Source organism: Lactuca virosa, chromosome 1 (genome assembly GCF_052849685.1).
Source record: "Lactuca virosa cultivar CGN04683 chromosome 1, Lactuca_virosa_CGN04683_v6, whole genome shotgun sequence".
Classification (NCBI taxonomy): Eukaryota; Viridiplantae; Streptophyta; class Magnoliopsida; order Asterales; family Asteraceae; genus Lactuca; species Lactuca virosa.
The window spans coordinates 194,355,134-194,376,743 of NC_136426.1; the positions used below are offsets into that span (position 1 = coordinate 194,355,134).

Consider the following 21,610-nt stretch of genomic DNA (forward strand, 5'->3'; position numbering starts at 1 on the left):
ATTATATTATTGTGGGTTGAAAACCCTATGTACTCATCAGGTTTCCCAACCTGACCCACTCAAGCTTATTTGTATCATAGGTGTCAATATGAAGCTACTTTACACTGAGAGATTTAAAAGAGATGTAGATCACTAGTGTAAATGAATGTAAGTTCTGTTTATGCTTATGTTTCTGTATTGACGATGACATCCCAAATGTTTTAAAATGAATAAAAATACATTTCTTCGGAAATGCTTTGATAATGTATTTATCATGTTTTACTGGGAACTAATTCCACAACATTTTTATTAAAAGAAGTACTCTGATTTTTATAAAGTATAAACAAAATCGGTCTTTTCGGGCCGTGAAAATGGGGATGTCACATCCAGTTAATTTGGATTGAATGTGTCGTCGCCTACATACTTTTTCTTTCCACTAGGGATATTTTTTTGTCTAGTCCCATGTTTTTTTTGTAGTGTAACGTCTATTTTTTGTTTTGTTCAATATAAAACCTAAGGAAACTGCTATACATACTTGTGGTCTCCAAACTTTTTTTTATATATATACTTAATGTTTTGTTCTATATGGACAAATTTTGTGTTGTTCTATATCTATTTATCATATTATGTTTATGAGGGCTATGTGACTTTTGTGGTGGTTGAGACTAGAATTAGGGCACAAAAGAGATTTACAAGGGGTGGAAAATGGTATATTTTAAACACTTAAATAAGTTGAATGAGTCTTAGGTCAATACACAACATTTAAGACATGTTATCATGCCAACATGGCTTCAAAACCGGGAGGACCTTTTAATCCCGTAACCAATGATGTTTTAAACACAAAATACAATAGTTCATTACCTTTTGACAATGTTCATTTAGTTTAATGATATTTTTAAAATAGTTTATATAGTTTGTTATCCATATATGTCGTTTCCCTTTTTAAAAATAATGAAAAAGGTCGATTTTGGGTCTGATATTAAAATTTGGGCCAATTTTATACACAAAGAAAGTTGAATGAGACACATTTTGGATCAGTTCCAGGACAAATGGCCAGGTTATCCTCGATCTTGGTCTTAACACACATAGACAAAAAAGATGACAGATAATTCAAACCCGCACATTATGGATAGTAGCATAAAGTAGTTTGGATTCCTTTCCTTCAAAACTTAATACTTACTAGCCTTCTGTAAATGTTTCGTTCTTTAGCTTCTTACAAGTTGTTTACAAAAATCCAATTATTACAAAAAACCCTAATCGATGTCAAAACAAATGCATTTAACAGCGTGTTTGACTTATTCTTTTTAGAAAACGTCATTCGATTAAAAGAAACATTATCGAAATTGTTAGAAGAAATAATAATCATATTATTTATTGGTTGCAAATGGTTAGTATTATTTAATTCTTGTTAGAACCCCTTCTTCCCCATGTACACTTACCTATGTAAATCAATTAGATCTCTTTTGCATTATGTCTACCCGTATCTCTACAATTGAACATGGAGCTCATATGGGCCCATAAACATAGTAATGCAACTAAAATGACATTTGGCCTAACCATATAGGGTGGTTGAAAATGTGTGATTTTCATAAGAGGTTAATGGTTCAAGTTCAGTTGTGTACAAAAATAAGAGTTTATGAGTACGATTTAAACGATGTATGTTAGCACTTCAATAAAAAAAACGCAAGTGCGATCCATACAAGCATTTAGGTTGCCAAAATCCGACAAATCCACCAACAAAATTTAACCTCATTTCTTTTCATCAATGGAGTGAATAGGTATTACCAAATAACTTCTAGCCCCAACGGTATCATGTGTTTGTGTGTGTGTTTATCGATGTGAGCCATTGTTAGTCATCTTCTCAAATAAAAGGAACCGAAAAACTAAATTAAAGTACTTTATTAGTATAATTTTGTTATGAAAAATCAAAATAAACATTTGGATTAATACTTTATATTCGACAGGAACCATATAATAAATAAAGGGTTTTAAAATTATTTTTGGCTAAACAACTATTTTCAGCGTAGCAAATGCAATCTTACAGACTTTAATATTATGAGAGTTAATCATTTATAAAAGCTGTTCCAAATTGATTAACACGATCTACTATATAGCATGTGCTAAGGTTAGCAACTTTTCTTTGTTACAAATTCGGCCCATATGTTAATTTTGTTTTTAGAAATTTGGTTTCAGCTTCTCTATAAATTGTTTCATTTTTTTTCAACTTTATTTTTAACATGTTTTTAATTAAACTAGTTTTATTTAAAAAAATTTATTTGACTTTTTAATATATACATTTCTATGTATGCTTTTTTTGTTTTTTTTTTTTTTGTGTGTGCGATTTTCTCATGGTAATTCTTGATTAAACAACGTACACTTATCTGTTAGGTGCATCTAAATTTAAAACCTAATAAATAAGGCGGGATTTCATTAAACATTTGGATAATTTCACTCAATAGTCACCCGCATTAGAAATAATTAACGTGAAAAAAAGTATTATATAACTTTGTCAATAATTTCAGCCCAATCATTAAAACACTAACTGCAACCATAAGTTGAAAACTCAGCTCATAATTTGTCGAAATTCCGTACAGCTACAAATTTGCTTCACTCCTTACCAAATTCATCGCAGTAAATTGTGGGATTTGAATTTAAAATACGGATACCATCAATTCATATGATGTATGTGGATTATTATAGAAATTTTATCTTGAATTACTTTTAAAGATGCCACATCAGTATTACGAGCATGACGTTCTTCAACATGCATATTAGAGCATCCATAATAGTGAGTTCAATAGGAGAGTTGAATGAGGTGGCAATTCCATGTATCATTCAATGGATGAAATTCTTTAGCATTCAATGAATTTGGAGTTCAATAACCATTGAACTCTTCAATGGAAAAAATTAAACCTTTTAATTGTTAAATATTTATTATAAATTACATTTTGTAACATTCTATTGAACTCTGTAGAGTTCAATGCATTGCAGAGAAAAAAAATAATAGAGTTATATTGATTGTAGTAAGATGACCTGACAATCCGTTGAAATCTGGGTTCAATGCATTGTGGATGCCCTTATACACAATTAGAATCTATGACAGAATTGTATCACTAGCCAACAATCTTTTTTTCTATTACCGAGTACTTCCTATTATACTTACTCCTTCTGTCTTTTAGAATGAGTCTTGTTAAAACACGGTTACAAAGTATATCTTAGAATCTTTTTGATATTTCATAAATTTAAAACTAAATAAAGGTTTTGTTTTGAAATTTGTTTTGGGCCCCTACTTTTAGTGGTCGTATTCCCGAGTGGATGATCTTATGCTGTTACAAATATATGATTTTTCATCTTAAGTTGATTCTCTCCCTCACTTTTTCTCTCTTTTATATATACACAAACTGACAAACACGCATAGCGATACCAATTACCACACTCTGAACGAACTTCTTGAAACCTGATATAAAATTCTCTGATCATTTTAACAATTTAACAATCTTGATCATACATCAAGCTCTATACAGTTATGGAAGCTCATGCTCTTTTCCTGTCGTCACCTTCTCCGTGGGTATCCCTAGCTGGCCTACCGAGAAAGCAATCTCTTTTCATTATTGACAAATTACCAGCACGAACCACTGCTATACGTACCCATCTATTATCTAACCATGCTTCTGTAACAGCTCCTAAACGGGAAAAAGATCCGAAAAAACGGGTAGTTATAACGGGTATGGGTCTTGTCTCTGTGTTTGGGAACGACGTTGATACATACTATGATAGACTATTAGCTGGAGAGAGTGGAATCAGTTTAATTGATCGATTCGATACCTCCAACCTCCCCACACGTATTGGTGGCCAGATTCGAGGATTCCAAACACATGACCTCATTGATGGCAAAGTTGACCTTGGACTTGATGACTGTCAACGATATTGCATTGTTGCAGGGAAAAAAGCTCTTGAAGATGCAGCTCTTGGAGTCAATGAACGCTCAAAGGTTCTTCATTCATCCAATATTTCATGTCTTCAAATATAAAGTCCAATGGTTAATTTACGATATTTTCTGACATGTGCAGATTGATAAGGAGCGTGCTGGCGTGCTTATTGGATCAGGAATGGGAGGTGTTAGGGTATTTTCTGACGCTGTAGAGTCTCTAATAGAGGGAGGTTATGAAAAAATATCACCTTCATTTACACCTTATTACATAACAAACATGGGTTCAGCGTTACTTGCAATTGATCTTGGATGTATGGGACCAAGCTACTCCATTTCAGCTGCATGTGCGACATCTAATTTTTGCATCTATGCGGCTGCTAATCATATCCGTGAAGGTGACGCTGATTTGATGATAGCTGGTGGCGTCGAAGCTTCATGTATTCCTGTTGGATTTGGAGGTTTTGCTGCATGTAATGCACTGTCAAAGAGAAATAATGATCCCCAGACTGCTTCTAGACCATGGGATAAGGATAGAGATGGAATCGTCATGGGTGAAGGTGCTGGTGTTTTGGTAAACTTACCACCCATGTTGGACTTCACTATCTACAAAATCCTATTAAAACCACAATCATAATGATGATAGAGAAAAGCAGATCACAATTCATCTTTCTTGTGAAAACTTTTTTTCTAGCTGTTTCTACTTGAATATCAATCTGATTTTGTATATATTTATGTTTCTTTTCTGTAGGTGATGGAGAGTTTAGAACATGCAATGAAAAGGGATGCACCAATACTTGCTGAATACTTGGGAGGTGCAGTAAATTGTGATGCTTATCATGTAACTAATCCACGATCTGATGGGCTTGGTCTTTCGTATTGCATACAAAGCTGCCTTATGAATGCTGGTGTGTCGGTAGAAGAGGTATGTTTCACTTAATTTCTCCGAGTTTTTTTTTTCCATCATGTCATATTTTAGGGAAATTTAAATTAACTATGAGCACCCACTATGCCATTTTCTCAAAGGTGCATAGGAACCATGAACGGATGAACCGCTTCATAAATTCAATACTCATAGTAGAATGCTTATGCTTATGTGACATAAAACAGTCCATATGTACTAGTGCATCAAAGAAGAAATATGTGGTTCAAAAGTTGATGCATTCTATTTACACTTACATTTATGCAAATGTATTTAATATAATAGGGCTCATAGGTCACACAACTCATAGAATTAATAAGAAATTTACACAAATGGTCCTTAAAACATACAACACGACCCCTTACCTTATAGACTATATTATATTTTTATGGTTTTGTATTTTGTATTTTTATATTCCATGTTTACCAAATTTGTATATACACTTAGAAATACATGTATCAGCCACGATTGCGAACGGATTGTCAGTCGAAAAAACTCTTATTGCTAATTGTGAGCGACAGATTTAGTGACGGAGTAACGACTACACAAATTACTCAGGGAATCTTTGAGAACGTTTGGATTCCGTCGTTAATCCATCGCTAATTTCCGTAGTTAATCCGTCGGTGATTAGCTCATGCAACTAGTAAATTTCGTCGTTAATCCGCCGTTATTATGTGTAAACTAGAGACAATCTAATCCGTTGAATATGTTTCTCTAACCGAAATTCAAAAATGAAATTCAATAACCAAATCATTATTTACGACTACCAAATAAATATTAATATTCAACTAACAAACAATTTCAAGTATCAAAACCAAATCATAAAAGTCAAAAGTGTCAAATTCTAATTAGACGGGTAAGTTATTTCCTTGGATAATCTTTAAGATTTCGGTATGCATCTTGGCGAATTCTTGTCTTTTGGCCTCAATTTTTTCACGTTCCACCTTAAGCTCTTATTTCGTCTACTCACTGATCAATAATTTACAAATATGAAAACAAAACACTATAAACATATAGTAGCTACTATTAAAAAATATTAATAAAAAGTCCTAAAGAAGATATAAAATTATCATTATGGTATAGAATCAGATAGCAACGGGGAGAAATGTTTACATGATTATGTAAAACATGACACATGTACGATCCACAAAGTTTAGGCCTCCAGTTATTCCCTAATTTGTAGAATTAACAACAATAATAATTGTAAGACACATGAGTTGAAAAACAGAAATATATGGTTTTTAACTAGGATTATTTACATATGCAGATTCCAAACACGGCGAACCTTACCCTCCAAAAGATGTCATGATAGAAATATATAGTTTTTTATAGCATATCTTATTAAATTATTTTGCAAAATCAAACATGTCATGATAGAATAATGGGGTTAAGTGCAAGAAATGACAACAAACTATTATTGATTTTTTTTATCATATATAGAGCGACCAAATGTGTACACGTGGGATAATTGGATGGCGAATTTTCACCTAAACCTATTTGAAAACAGAAATTGTGAAATTCATGAATAAATGGAACACTAAGTATCACTCCTTCATTAGACCCGTAGAATGCTAACCAACATCAGCAACATCAATTTGAAAGTAAATTTATGATTAAAAAAGTAGTTATATATTATATATTATCAAAAAATTCCAAAGTTATATATACAAGAAACCAATTTGAGGCCAGATAATCATTGAACAGAAACCGATTGTGATCTTGGATAAGTACCCATGTTCCTACAGAAAACATTAACAAAAACCCAAAATTACTTGACTAAGCATCAAAAATAGGAGTTTGTAGTAGAAATTGAGGTGGTGAAGCTGGTAGAAAATAATGGTGAGGTCCTTCAAGAACTAACACTCTAAACATATAAATACAAATCAAATAGGAGAGTTATCACTCCGAACATATACAAATACAAATAAAAAAGGAAAGTTAATTTTTCATTAACTCTCTAATGGATGGATTAGGCCCGTTTATTATACTGATTAGAATCCCTAGTAATTAGGGTTGTAAAGGAATTGAACATTCAACGAACTGCTTCATGAACAGTACGGCGGAAAGTTTGTTTATTTAATAAATGAACGATCATGGACACGAATTCTCTTTCGCTTAGTTAAACGAACGAACATGAACAATGGTCTCATTCGTTAGATTATGTTCGTGAACGATCGTTTATGTTCGTTCACATAAGTACCTTTTATGTTCATATATGCTTAGTTGTGTTTGATTACATTACTATATTATATGTTCATTTATGTTCATATATATTCAATTATGTTTGTTTATCTTTGTTCATTTATATGTTCGTTCGTTTATGTTCGTTTAGCATGTTCATGAACACAAACGAACGAACATGAACAACGTAATTTGTTAAACGAACGAATATGAACAAGAAAAATCATTCGTTTATCAGTTTGTGTTCGTTCATTTATTCCACTAACTTAAACAAACGAACATAAATAAGCCCTTGTTCGTGTTTGTTCGGTTGGTTTATAGTCCTACTACTTATTTAAATATCAAACACTTAAACTATGTATAAACTCATATATTCCATAAATTTCTATCTTGAGTTGAGTCTTCTAGTATTATAAAAAACTATTGTTGTTTAGTAAATCCAAGCAATGTAAAAGTTGCTTTCAACGATTTTGTTTTTTTTTCAACATTACAATGGGTATACCCATCATATGTCAAGTTCTTCTTTAGCTTCACCAAGGTTGTGAAAAGGAAGAAGAATCTCAGTTTCATATCATTGACCATCTTGCTTTTGAATAAAAGCATTCAAATTCACTCAAATTACCTAACTAGGTGGTGGTTGTTTAAAATAATGAAACAATTCCTCTCTCTTCTATAAGATAATAAATGAAATTGAACTAATGGGAAGAGTGACATTTTGAGAAAACATAAATTCATAAAATGCCACTTTTCATTGATTAGTGATTACAAGATGTAGTTGGGGGGAGGGGTTTATGATTATGAGAAAACAGAAATTCATACTCTGGATGAAGAAAGAAAGAATCCTACTTATAGTGAAGAAGACCAAAATCATAATTACAAATAAGAGATATGTGCTTATGAGGGCATAGAGCTTATGGAACTTATTAAGTAATGATGTCGTTCTAGCCCACATTAATGAAAAACAAGTCACCTAGATGACTTAATCACTTTCAATCGAGATAGAGCATTGGAGTTGTCTAACCATGAATTTCAGACCAACGCGACCTTGAACACACAAATGTACTCGTCTTTTGGTAACCTAGACATCTCCTTCTCTCTCACTCTATGTTCACACAAAGGTAATTGTCGTTACCTATAGACCTAAAAAACATGAAGAAACAAAAAAGATCACATATCGAGAGCAGTTCCAAATCTTTGACAAAAAAAACTTAATATCAAACAATTACAACAAAACACTCCTTAAAGTAACAAAAAACATACCAGTTCCATCATTCAACTTGTATGATCCATACTTTTCTTATAACTAGAGAGCAAGAATCCCACTCCCTTAGAAATTATTGAAAAGCTAGAATAATGTCTGATTAAAATATACAAATCGAAAGAGAGGAAACCACATATCAACAAAAGAAAGAAAACCAGATAAAGAAAGGGTGAATATGTGTGTGTGAATAGGTTGAAGTCGACAAAATGGTTGTAGAGGTAGTCAGAATCGATAATAACGGGGGTTGGGGCACCTGGAATCGATGATGATGGGGTTGGGGAGGCCATAGTTAATGTTTGGGCTGGGTGCCAATTGAAATTAGGTTAAGAATATAGCTATTTGAGACTTGGGAGGGATGCATCGGGGGAACGAAAATGGCAAACATGAAATTACAATAGCAACCGACTAAGCGTATATTTTCAAGAAGAAATAATAGAGGTATTACTACCATTGCTATACCCTTTCTAAAAGCTATGTTTTATTATTTGTCACTTAATATACTTTACATCGCTAATCTTTCGTTGATTTAGGTAGGGATTTAATTTGCCGTTGATTTCGTACCTGAAAGTCTAGTTGCTAGTATCGACAATAGCTTATACATATATATATATATATATATATATATATATATATATATATATATATATATATATATATAAAATTTATACCTTCAAATCGATGCTAGTATTGAATATTAATTATTATAATTACATAAAAGGATAAACACATAATTCACATTAGATTATTACAAGATTAACAAAAAATGAAATTCCAAAACAATAAAACAAAAACATAGCTTACTCACACTAAATCTTGATTGAGAATTTGAACAATTTATTATATTATGAATCGGATGGTGGCATAGTCCACTTCTACAAGCTTTAAAAAGATTACAAGTGCCCATCTCGTTGTGATTTTGGTTTGAATGCCTCTAACAACAATGAGCTAAATGTTTTGAAATGTCTCATTTCATAGTCAAATTTAAAGCCAATGAATAAGTAACATGGGGAAGTGGTACAAATCCAACATTATATTATTGTTTATACGTTATAGCAGTGTACATGTAATTGACAATGGAGAGAAGATAATCCTCTATATGTTGAAAAACTGAAAAGGCATATGAGCATGTAAATCATTCCTTTTACCACTTACTACCTGTGTATATACGTTGAAAATGATGGACAACATATGTACTATATGTGGTTGTATCAGAGTTTGAAGCTTTGCAAAGCTACAACAAGAGCATTTTGAAACAATAAAAAACATTTTTCCTATGTACAAACACTTCACACACACACACACACACAGGGTTTTAATCCTGCAAAGTTGCAATATATGTAGGAGATAGCCCATAGTTTTAGTGCATCTTTCAATTAAAATTACTTTCAAATTATATTCCTAACCTAATTTTGATTTATATTTCATTCCAACGATTTATATGAATTTTGTTCACTAAATATTCTATGTCATTGTCTCCAACATTACAACACCGTTCATTGATCAGTTCATAACTAGCATGTCACACACATCATCATTCTAATCTTCTTTAAAACTGCCTAATGACTTACTAATAAACATTAAGATGGTATAATCTGCTTGTAGAGAAATTTAGTCAAGAAGAAGATGAAAGACTCGATTGAAAATATTTAAAAGGTTTAAGGATAGTCGATATAAAAATATTGTTATAAATCTAGTTTATGTATAGAATAAAAATGTTTAACTTGTTCTTGGTATTTTATTTGAAATATAAGAAATATAGGTTAAAAAATAAGCATGCGACACCAATTTACAATTTCTGAAAATATTTCTGGATAATGATGATAAGTTTATGAAACTTAAAGGTCTATATATGATTTGGCATGCTACAAAAACCCATGGTAGTGTTGTGAAGCTCAATATGAGGTCTAACATTGGTGATGTTCGAATATCTCAAGAAACTAAATATTTTTTGTAGGTAAACTACGTTAATGCACATGCCACTTCATCCGTGGTTGGTGATCCCATTGAATTAAAATCGCTTATGAACGTATTCAAGAACACTTCATGGACGAAAATCAATGCCACCAAGGTAAACACAATGATCGTCTAAATTATCTCTATAATATGAAATCCATATTGAAATTATCTTCTTATATGTTTTTCAGTCAATGATAGGTCATTGCATGGGCGCAACTGGAAGTCTAGAAGCCATTGCTACAATTAAAGCTATTCAAACAGGATGGTTACATCCTACCATCAATCAATTCGTATGTGATACCAATATTCCAATCGTTTTACATTGCTTTTTTATTCTTAAATTCTCATGTTTTGGTTGCAAATGTAGAACCTAGAACCAAGGGTGGAGTTTGACACTGTTGCAACTCAAAAGCAACAACATGAGATTAATGTTGGTGAGCTTTTTTTTTACCTTGCGTTTGGATTCCATGATTTTTTAATTTCACTAAACCAATGTTTTGGATATGCAGCTATTTCAAATTCAATGGGTTTTGGTGGACACAACTCTGTTGTAGCATTTACTGCATTCAAACCTTGATACAATCATTGACAATATCTCCATTATCAATAGAGAATAGTTTATGGTGTTTAAGGAATGTATCGATTTGTCAAAATATGCAATAGAATTTTAAAATAATATACAATTTATATAAGTAATAAGAGCTCAAAGCCATATTCTTTTTAGCATTATAAACTAATATCATTATCTATTTTATGAACAAAGTTTAATATATTGAGAGAAAACACAATCTTGGAGATTGGAAACAGGATGTTTAATACAAATAGAAAAAAAAAACAAACCTAAACAATACAAATGAAAAAATATCTAAAATATGAGCATAATAAAAACTTCAAAAACACAAGAAAAAAACTAAATACAAAAAAAAATTAATTGTAAGAAAATGAAATTTAGAGAGATTTGACTTTTAGTCAAATATTGATCAAAAGGGAAAATGGCCATTAATGAGAATTTAGTAAGTTTATGAAGTTTTGAGTTCATGAAAATGACCAAGATGAGTTTATGTCACTAAGATGAGGTTAAATGAGTAAGTTGAAGAGAGAATGCATAAGAAGATGCATTTCGGCCAAAAAGGGTAAAATGATAAATTTTATGTTTTAGGGTCAACTTTATGACTTAACAGATTAAGACCCGTGTTAAGTCAGGAAGAAATGAATTACCAGATTTGTAGAGCATATGAACACTTTTTTATATAAAGATCATGGAAAACGTGTTAGAAACGAAGAAGTTATGCGTATTAGAAGATAGGATAAAAGTTGACCCCAAAGTTGGAATGAAATCAACAATGTAGTTTGCTGGCCTCCACTGCGTGGTGAATAATTTTCTACGGTGCGGCAACATATGTACGTTACCATTTACCTCAAAGTGAAATGGCCACCATGACGTGGTGAGGCCTTCCATTACAACACAATGTCGAAACAGATTAAATACTTGATAAACCTCCCTTCTCACCAAAACACTCCCTATTTGTTATAGAAAGGAGCTCCAAAGATTCTAAGGAAAGAGGATGATCAAGTGGCACGAAAAAGTGCTAGAGGAAAGGGTTTAACATCAAAAGCCCCTAAGGTAATCATCTCCTCTATTTTCAAGCTAGTAGGGCTTTAATGGTGATTTATAGAATTTAACTAGAAAGGAGAGATTGCTCTTAGGAAGCTTGTTATTGATGTCATTAAAAGTGTTTAAGAGATTTGAACAAGTTTTCTATGTGATTTCTTAGGTGTAATCTGTATAAAAGGACAACAGAAGAAACAATTTTAATCCTTAATAGGCCCAAAAATCGAATTTATGCACAACCTATCAATTGCAGCACTTGTAGATCTTAGAAACCCTTGTACATCTTTGATTGATTGATGAGAGATTAAGAGTCCAACATATCACTCCGCTTTCGTAGTCGCACCCAAGGAACTCAGATCAACAACATCCGACAACAACCCATGCAACGAACACCATGAACGAAGGCTCCAAAATCCAGATATGTTGGAACAGTAGGTACCACTTCGTGGTAATGAAGATACCACAATATGGTGTCATGATTTTGAGGGTTTCAGGAATGAAGAGGTATGATCGAATTTTTCCTAGGGTTTTGAGTAAAACTCATAATCATAATTCCTCCCTAGGAGCCTTATATTTTTAGGGAAGGATAGATAAACCTAATAGATAATTATCTAGTAAACTAATAATTATCCATATAAATGATAATTATCTAACTGCTTAATTATCCTCCAGAACATTCCAGAAGTTCTACATTTCATTTAATTAATTGAATCATATTAATTAATTAACAAATCAAGTCCCTATATTTTCCCATGTCATTTGTTTCTTATCTATGTCCTTGTGTGTAACCCAAAAGGACCCTACTATTAATAGTAATATTACCAATTTCTTCTAACTGTGTTGGGACTATGGGAACCATTCTCCATCACTCCCACTTACACAAGTTACCAACACTATTTGGTCTAATATTCACTAGTAATAAGTAGAGCGTATACATTCAAATGTACTTGCCATACTCACAACATAAAGTCGTGATATATACCTTAGATAAGTGATCAAATAATCATTTGTTTCTTCAAAATATATATATATATATATATATATATATATATATATATATATATATATATATATATATATATATATATATATATATATATATATATATATATATGAACGTGATACATGAATATAGTCAATCTCAAACATTCAAGATTCTGTTTCTCGAAACCGACTTGTGTCAACCAAAAGCAAACTGCCACTACAAGAAAAAAAGCAATTAGCGGCGACACGTCGCCGGTAAAGAGTCGTCGCTACTACTCTGTCGCCATTGATCAAATTGTCGCCACTAAATAGAATTTTCGCCGCTAATTCACATGTCGCCGGTAATACTTTGTGTTGTCGGTAAAGATATAATCGCCGCTAATGCACATGTCGCCGGTAATAGTGCCGCCGGTAATAAAAAATTTTCATTTTTTTAATCAGCGATTTTGGGTATAATTAATTCCAAATACTGTTATAATTAATTCCATACCAAACATTACATAACAACATCCAATTAAATACCAAATATTGTTATAATTAATTTCATACCAAAATAAAACAATCAAAAGTTTTGCAATTCTAACAAGTAGCAAAGTAAGTTTTATAATTCTAACAAGTAGCAAAGGGTGACAACAAGTGTAACATACAAATAAAATTCATCCCTACATACCATCATCTTCGTTCCCATCGTGTCCTCCTTGATTATTTTGTGATTGAAAAAACGAATAAAGCTCCTCCCTATATGTCGGGTCGTTGAGCATTGTCCGAAGATTTTCCAACTATATAATAAATAACAACATATATAAACTTATAAGTTAAATTATCAAACATTGCCATTTTTAAACTAAGACAAAAAACCAAAGTACATTGCTATTTCTTGCATTTGGGACAAAAACTCAAATACCAAACGTTTTAGCAAATAATCACTACAAAACCAAAATGACCAAATCCACATGCATTTTATGATGTCAAACAACATTGCTATTTTTAAACTAAGACAAAAAACCAAAGTACATTGCTATTTCTTGCACTTGGGACAAAAACTCACATACCAAAGCTTTTAGCAAATAATCACCACAAACCCAAAATTACCAAATGAACATGCATTTTATGATCCCAAAGTACATCATTATTTTTAAACTAAGACAAAAAACCAAAGTACATTGCATTTATTGAAATTACCAACAAAAATTAACAAATCAACATGCATTTATTGAAATTAAATAATATTGTTTTACCTATGATGGTTGTGATGGTTGTGGTGGTGGTTGCGATGGCTGTGAAATCCGCGGGAGAGCAGAAGGTTTACGGCCGATTCCTCTGACATGGCCACGTCGCTTTCCTAATGGGTTTGTTCTAAGAGCTCTTCCCCTAACCGATTATGTATTTCCCAAAAGTGAGTAACAATAAAGTATAAATAAACACTTAATTATATGATAAAATTATAATTAAATATTTGCATATTGTTGTTCCAAGTCCATTTATCAAAAGGGACCATATGCCACGTTGTTTTTCCAACTTCTTGTGCAAACATCTCTTTGGGCTCTCCTACGAGATCATATGTTATATCCCTATCATATTCCATGGTAATCGGTTTGCCCTTATTCTGTAAGAGCGCTCTTTCAAGCTTTATATTTTTGCCTTTGCCTCAGACTTTCCTACGTACACAATGCTCAACTACAAATATAACTAAAAATTATTAGAAACGATATTTAATTTATAATAGAAATTCATAATAAAACTTACAGCCCTGCTCATGATGACTAGAACCTCTACCACTTGGGAAAGGTGAGTCTTCAGCTCCATCACCCCCGTGTCCACGACCCATGATAGCAGCCATGGTATACACAAACAAAAACCATATTGACATCATTTCCTGAAAAATTATAAGATATACAGATGCAATTTTTATGACAAATACATATTACATAGAAATAAACATTTACATAGGAATAAAGATTTCTATTTAAACTAGGAATAAAGTTTTGTACGACTTACTGAAACCATTTATCACATTTTTGACACGCACATCTGATTTTACCATTACTATCAAGGTGTGACTTAGACTTCTCGATAAAAGCTTTGAGTCCAGCTTGGAACTCGAGATGGTTTCGATGTGGATTACCATTCCAGCTTTTATCAATAGACATGATGTTACTGAAACATAATTTCGGGTTTAGACTTTAGTATACACAGTTAGCATTGTTTTTTTTACAATCCACATTGTTTTTTTTATAATTATAGCGTTGTACTTTAAACAATTATATGTGACTCACAAAAGTAGATATTACAGTTTAAAAAAATAAAAAATAAAAAAACTAAATTCAAAATTTTTTATTTATGCGTTTTTAATTAATTTTAATTACAATTACTTGTAATTTATATAGGAAAAAGTTGTAAGTATTAAATAAAAGGGTCAAAGATCCAACGAATCAAAATTTTCCACACGTTTGTTTTATTTATAGTAGATGTACAAACATACACATGATTATTGAAAAAAAAATTTAACGCCTGGTTCCTGGTATGCATTTAACTTTATTATTTATTCATTTTGGAAGGGCTACTCGACGAGTTGGTGGCCCTAACTCGTCGAGTAGAAGACATAATATGCGCGGGTTTTAAGTGAGCTACTCGACGAGTCGAGGTCCTGACTCGACGAGTAGGACAATCTGGATGAAACGCTAATCTTTAGGGCTTGCACCCTATTTAAGCATCATATTTGGCCTCCATCCCAGCCTCTATCACATCCATACCCTACTCTCGAAACCCTAATCAACCTTGAGTGATCTTGAGCTATTTCATTGCCATTTTTGTGATTTAAAGCTAGAAGAAGGAAGCGAAGGCTTGGAGTTGCAGAAGGAAGGTTGAACATCCAGAGCTAAGGACTCATTTCGGTCTTGATAGAGGTATAAAGCTTATACTTTGGCTTCTGTTCACTTAGATATTCATTTGAGCTTGTATGTTGTCATTTTTCGGCCATTTCCAAGGTTATTCCGAGATTTGAACTCTTGGGGATGAAAGGACTTCAGATCTGGGCACTCTTGAGCTTTAGAAGCTCAAAGTTGCCACCTTTCTTCAACCATATCCCTATTCCATGACTTAGACCTTCATTTTAGCTTGTAATGGGTGTTTTAGCTTCATAACACAATGCATGCACGTAAAGTTAGCAACTTTACGTTTAATATTAGTCTAAGGAGTCCAGATCTACAAGTTGGAAGCATTGGAATGGATTAGAATCGACTGAATGGATTTGTAATATGGAGGACTCGACGAGTCGGATCGCGAACCCCTAACCCGTTTCTGGTTTTTGAGTGAAACCATTGAGTCTAGGAGATGACTCAGTGAGTTGGACAAGATTAGGACTCGAAAGCTGAAGAACTTGACGAGTCCAAGGAGGGACTCGACGAGTTAAGTTGTTGTGTCCCGATTATATGACTGGAAGAACTCAAAAAAGTCTGGGAAGGGACTCGACAAGCTGACTTGGTTGACCATAAGTCTGAGTAGTACATGAACTCGCTGAGTTGGGAGATAACTCGACGAGTTGGGATTAACTGAGAGTTGACCTTGACTTTGACTTTGACTTGGATGTTGACATTGACCAAGGGTAAAATGGTCATTTTACCCTGAGAAGGATTATCAGATTTTGACTAAAACATAATAGATTTTTTTTAACGACAGAAAAATTACTATTTATTCCTAAAATCTACTATTGTTTATATTTTAGCAAAATTATAATATGTTTTTTGAAGTGCTTTTTATGGGAATTTTATGACTCTATTTTACAAAACACATTCTTTAATGGGTATGGAATCGATTCAAGGTTATAAAGAGTTAAATAATATAATAAAATAATAATAGGTGGAAATGTGATTAACTAGATTTGTTGGCCAACTTTTTGGATCTTGGAAATAATGTATAAAACACATTCTTTAATGTGTTGAAACTAACAATTTTTATTTATTGGCTAAAACAATAAAAAGGTTTCAACAAATAAATAATAGATAAATATGCCACTAATAAATCAATAACTAAAAGGGTATGTATACAAAATTGGGGTATGTATAACAGTCCCTTTATTTTATTACAACCTAATCATTATTGACTTATTATTTGATTACCTTTTTATTACTAACTTTATTAATATTTATAATTTTAAACTTTATTCATATTTATTATTTGATAATTACATTTTTAAACTTATTTTTTATAATTCTTAACACATTCGGTTCCTCGTTAAGTCGGTTGAGCATGATATTATTTAACAAATTATTTGAGTTACATTATTGAACGGGTAAACAAAGAATTACGTATTGTTTTAATATAACTTTTTAAAAATAATATAAACTTGTGTTGTTTATCAAAGATATATAATTAATGTTTTAAATAAATATTATCAATGTTTATCAAATTTAAACCTTAGTAGAAGAAAAACTATGTATTTTAAGTTGGGTTTTATATCCCATGTCTCGTATAATATTTTTTTTCTTATCGTGTGTGTTGTTTCGTATGAGATTTTTTTTCTTTGACTTCTTGATCGGCACATAACAAAAAAAACAATTAAATATTTAAAGTTTTTAGTGCTGTAAAGAGAAGTGATCACAAACTAAAGTTACTTATATAGCTCACAAATAATGAGAAACGATTATTCCACACCCCCACCGAATTTTTTTTATACATATTTTAGAGACTCAAAAAAAAAAAAATTATTAAAAGGAAAGCACTAACTTAACATATAGCTTAATACAAATTTAGTTCTAGAAAGCAAATACATATTATTTGCCTCCTAATTAATATCAAAATCAAAAAAAGATTGTCAAACATACCAACATTATTAAATTGTGTTTTACATACTAAATGCCAGTCACGTTTTAACATAAAAAAAAAAAAAAAAAGTAAAGTTTGAAACTGAAAAATAATATAAAAAAAAGGGCCTTGGTAATAAAATGTATTGAAATAAAAAAGATCAAGATTAGACTGGTGAGTAGGGAAATATAGATGATGTGTAAAAGAAAATCTCCATATTATATAGAAATGGTTTCGTAGCTTCACGCTCTTCAAACGTTAGACTGGCACCCAATAATGGAAGCTCAAGCTATTCTGCTGTTACCAGTTCCTTCGGCGCCGACAATCTTCAAAAGCTCTTCACCGATAATTGTGAAATCACAAGCACAAATCCGTGCCACACGTCGCCAGTTACTAGCTTCCCACCCTTCAGCCATCGCACCCAAACGGGAAAAAGATGCTAAAAAACGGATTGTTGTAACCGGTATGGGTCTCGTCTCCGTCTTTGGGAATGACGTCGGCACGTTCTACGATAGCCTCCTAGCGGGTGAGAGTGGAATCAGTTTAATAGACAAATTTGATGCTTCATCATTCCCAACACGGTTTGGTGGCCAAATTCGTGGATTCAACTCAAATGGGTATATAGACGCCAAAAGTGACAATCGACTTGATGATTGTCAAAGGTATTGTATTGTTGCTGGGAAAAAAGCTCTTGAAGATGCTGGTCTTGGGAGCCATGAACGCTCCAAAGTTTGTAATTCCTTCCATTTTTCATGTTTCTAAACATTTGATACATTGTGTTACAGTAATCTTTGATGGTGTGCAGATCGATAAGGATCGTGCTGGTGTGGTTGTAGGATCAGCATTGGGAGGTGTTACGATCTTTTCTGATAACGTCGACTCTCTGATGGAGAGAGGTTATAAGAAGATTACACCTTTTTTCATACCTTATTGCATACCAAACATGGGCCCGGCCTTACTTGCTAAAGATCTTGGCTTTATGGGACCAAATTACAGCATCTCTGCTGCTTGTGCGACATCCAACGTTTGCTTCTGTGCTGCTGCTAATCATATCCGTGAAGGGAAGGCTGATTTGATGATTGCTGGTGGGGTCGATGCTCCCATTATTCCTGTGGAATTGGGGGGTTTTGTTGCTTGTCGAGCGTTGTCTCAAAGAAACGATGATCCCCAGACTGCTTCAAGACCATGGGACAAAGACAGAGATGGGTTCGTTTTGAGCGAAGGTGCTGGTGTTTTGGTAAGTTTAGCACCCATCTTTTCATTAGATACACTTCTATCTTTTTAGTTGATCATGTTGGCTATATGTGAACGTTAATCTCCTTTGTTTGTAGGTAATGGAGAGTTTAGACCATGCAATGAAAAGGGATGCTCCAATACTTGCGGAATACTTAGGAGGTGCGGTTAATTGTGACGCTTATCACATAACTAATCCGAGACTGGATGGGCTGTGTGTTTCATCTTGCATTCGAAGCTGCCATGTGGATGCTGGTGTGTCTGCAGAGGAGGTACTTAAGTTTTATGTTACTTATCTTTCCTTTAAGAAGGTTGAAAATTAAAAGAGCTTCATACATTATCTTGTCGATCGAGCTAAATCTTGTTGTTAGGTAAATTACATCAATGCACATGCAACTTCAACAGTGGTAGGAGATCTGGCAGAGATTAATGCTCTCAAGAAGGTGTTTAAAAGCAAGGAAGGGATCAAAATGAACGCTACTAAGGTGAGAACGTCCATAGTCAACTTTGTCTCCTTAGTGTCAGCTCGATATTGACATTATCTTATTTTGTATTTTTGTTCAGAGTATGATTGGGCACTGTATGGGAGCAGCTGGAGGTCTGGAAGCCATTGCTACAATCAAAGCTATTCAAACAGGATGGTTGCATCCCACCATTAATCAATTTGTATGTGCTACTTACATTCATGTTTGTTTGCCTTTTATCATTTGAGTTTGATCTTAACGGCCTCATTGCAACTGTAGAACCCAGAACCTGCAGTTGAATTCGACACAGTTGCAAATGAAAAGCAACAGCATGAAATCAACGTTGGTGAGTTGGTTTCTCTTTATCCATGGTTCAGATGTCATGTTTAATAAAGTTAACTTATTCAATCGCTTTTGTTATGCATGCAGCAATTTCAAGTTCGGTTGGTATTGGTGGACACAACTCCGTAATAGCATTCTCTGCATTTAAAGCATGATATGTTCATCCATAATTTGTCAAATACATCATGGCCTTTGAGGCACTTGATAAACTTGTCCAATGTGTCGGTGCATATTTACAGAATATAGATTTTTCTTAAATATATGTAATTATGATGTTGATTCAACCTCACGGATATAGGGATGTTACTCGGATCGGTCCATAATTTGATTCTCCCTACGTCCCAAAATTATAGTCCATCTTTCCTTTTTGGTTTGTCCCAAAATAATAGTCCACTTTTAAAAATAAATAACATTTTTACCAAAATACTCCCTCATTATTACTTAACCAACTAAGCATTTAATGGAACATTAAATGCAAAATAAGGACAAAACTGTCATTTTATTAAATAAAGTTAATGGTAATTAATGTTTTTCTTAATATGTGTTTTTTGTCTGTGGACAATAATATTGGGACGGAGGGATTATTTGCCAAAGAAATTTTGGATGAAATTTAGCGACAAATTTGTTCACCATTTTGGTATTTTCTCGGAAATTTATAATCAAAATATTATTTGCTAAAATAGTTATATAAACAATTTTTTTTTTGAAACAACAAACAAATTAAGCAAAAGCCTGACAATATTTCAGCGAGTACCCCGAGTACCCCAGGTTTGAGCTCGTTTATAGGGCAAACACAACCCCATAGAGATTTCAAAGAAAAATTAATACATTCTTTATCAAATACACACCTTATTTAATTTTTTAATATTTAATTATTAAACACACAACTTTTACTAATTATTGTACCCATGATTTGATATTTTATCAAATAAAAAAGATCGTATAATAAATAAAAAGTGTATGAATCTTTATAATGCATTTATAATGCTATAATATTTCCATTTCAATTTGCCAAGTTCTCAAAATTCAGATTATGAAAAGGGATGTCGTAATCATAATCGAATTTTAGAACGCAAATAATGGACCCATATATAGAATTTCCTTATGTTGAGCAATTCCAACATGAAATTCATATATATATCCTTGATTAAATACGATTAAAATCTCAATCTAAGCTTTTAGAATTGAAATGAAGTATAATTTCCTCTCCCTTAATTATAGCAAAACAACTTTTTCAACCCCTGCAACCTCACGAATTGAAACTTTTGTTTTCTATAATTAACATTGCTAACTTGCAACCTTTGTCATAATTATCATGCTCCCACTAACATGATGATTATTAGCATAACACTTATGCTCCCACTAGCTTTGACATGTACTCAGAAATCAGCTGACTTTCTTACCAAAGTTCAGATTTCTGATACTAGATTGTTTTGATAAAACTTTATCAAAATCATACACCTCTCTTAGATAGCGCACATGTGTGTCTAAACAATTTTAGAACTATGAAAAGGGATGCTGTAATCATAGTCTCAATTGTTTAGACATTTACCACTTCTCACAAGTCCATGTTAGTGTGCCGATAAACCACACACGCTCCACTAACGACTTTGAGAATGCAAATATCACAATTGCTATCTAGCTAAAATCTACTTAGTGAAAGTGTTTCCTCACCATCATTTTCATGAATTGGAGAGAAACCTTATGACACTTAGATTTAATAGTGTATGTGTTCTTATCCATGTGAATTTGTCAAAACCATAATCACAAGACAAGGTTAGTGACAAATCCAAACTCATATTGATTAAACTTGTGCAATCTTAAATTCTTGCCATTTGGCAGCTCAGGTGCCTGCCATTGCTTCCAAGTAGTTGTGCAACCAATTGAGAACTCTCAGAACTCCTATGCAAAGCCAACTTGAATAGGCACAAAAATTTCAACATGA

The 21,610-nt window shown here is 32.7% G+C and overlaps 2 protein-coding genes across 4 annotated transcripts; both read left to right on the forward strand.

Moving 5' to 3' along the window:
- The first annotated feature begins 3,343 nt into the window (after positions 1-3,343).
- On the forward strand, positions 3,344-10,923 carry LOC145108043 (3-oxoacyl-[acyl-carrier-protein] synthase I, chloroplastic-like). Of its 3 annotated transcripts, none has more exons than XM_079045041.1 (7): positions 3,345-3,970; positions 4,050-4,481; positions 4,659-4,832; positions 10,226-10,339; positions 10,416-10,517; positions 10,595-10,657; positions 10,737-10,923. In XM_079045041.1, exons 1-7 carry the CDS (start codon positions 3,506-3,508, stop codon positions 10,779-10,781), a joined length of 1,395 nt encoding a protein of 464 aa, XP_078901167.1. In that variant the 5' UTR covers positions 3,345-3,505; the 3' UTR covers positions 10,782-10,923. The 3 variants fall into 3 exon arrangements, 2 of the variants coding, with proteins under 2 accessions (XP_078901167.1, XP_078901159.1); XM_079045033.1 differs by having other exon boundaries at positions 3,346-3,970; positions 10,595-10,661; XR_013708060.1 differs by lacking the exon at positions 10,737-10,923 and having other exon boundaries at positions 3,344-3,970; positions 10,426-10,517; positions 10,595-10,656.
- A 6,862-nt stretch (positions 10,924-17,785) lies between these two features.
- LOC145163580 (3-oxoacyl-[acyl-carrier-protein] synthase I, chloroplastic-like) lies at positions 17,786-19,949 on the forward strand. Its single transcript, XM_079082405.1, has 7 exons — positions 17,786-18,355; positions 18,432-18,863; positions 18,958-19,131; positions 19,231-19,344; positions 19,424-19,525; positions 19,603-19,669; positions 19,753-19,949. The coding sequence occupies exons 1-7, from the start codon at positions 17,903-17,905 to the stop codon at positions 19,818-19,820; spliced, it is 1,410 nt and encodes a 469-aa protein (XP_078938531.1). The 5' UTR covers positions 17,786-17,902; the 3' UTR covers positions 19,821-19,949.
- Positions 19,950-21,610: the final 1,661 nt, after the last annotated feature.

Excerpts from the sequence above, each read along its gene's own strand:
- LOC145108043 (XM_079045033.1), top strand. The coding sequence starts at position 3,506 with ATGGAAGCTCATGCTCTTTTCCTGTCGTCACCTTCTCCGTGGGTATCC. Across the intron at positions 3,971-4,049 it reads GAGTCAATGAACGCTCAAAG|ATTGATAAGGAGCGTGCTGG; the intron begins GTTCTTCATTCA and ends TGACATGTGCAG. Across the intron at positions 4,833-10,225 it reads CTGGTGTGTCGGTAGAAGAG|GTAAACTACGTTAATGCACA; the intron begins GTATGTTTCACT and ends TATTTTTTGTAG.
- LOC145163580 (XM_079082405.1), top strand. The coding sequence starts at position 17,903 with ATGGAAGCTCAAGCTATTCTGCTGTTACCAGTTCCTTCGGCGCCGACA. Across the intron at positions 19,132-19,230 it reads CTGGTGTGTCTGCAGAGGAG|GTAAATTACATCAATGCACA; the intron begins GTACTTAAGTTT and ends TCTTGTTGTTAG. Across the intron at positions 19,670-19,752 it reads ACAGCATGAAATCAACGTTG|CAATTTCAAGTTCGGTTGGT; the intron begins GTGAGTTGGTTT and ends TTATGCATGCAG.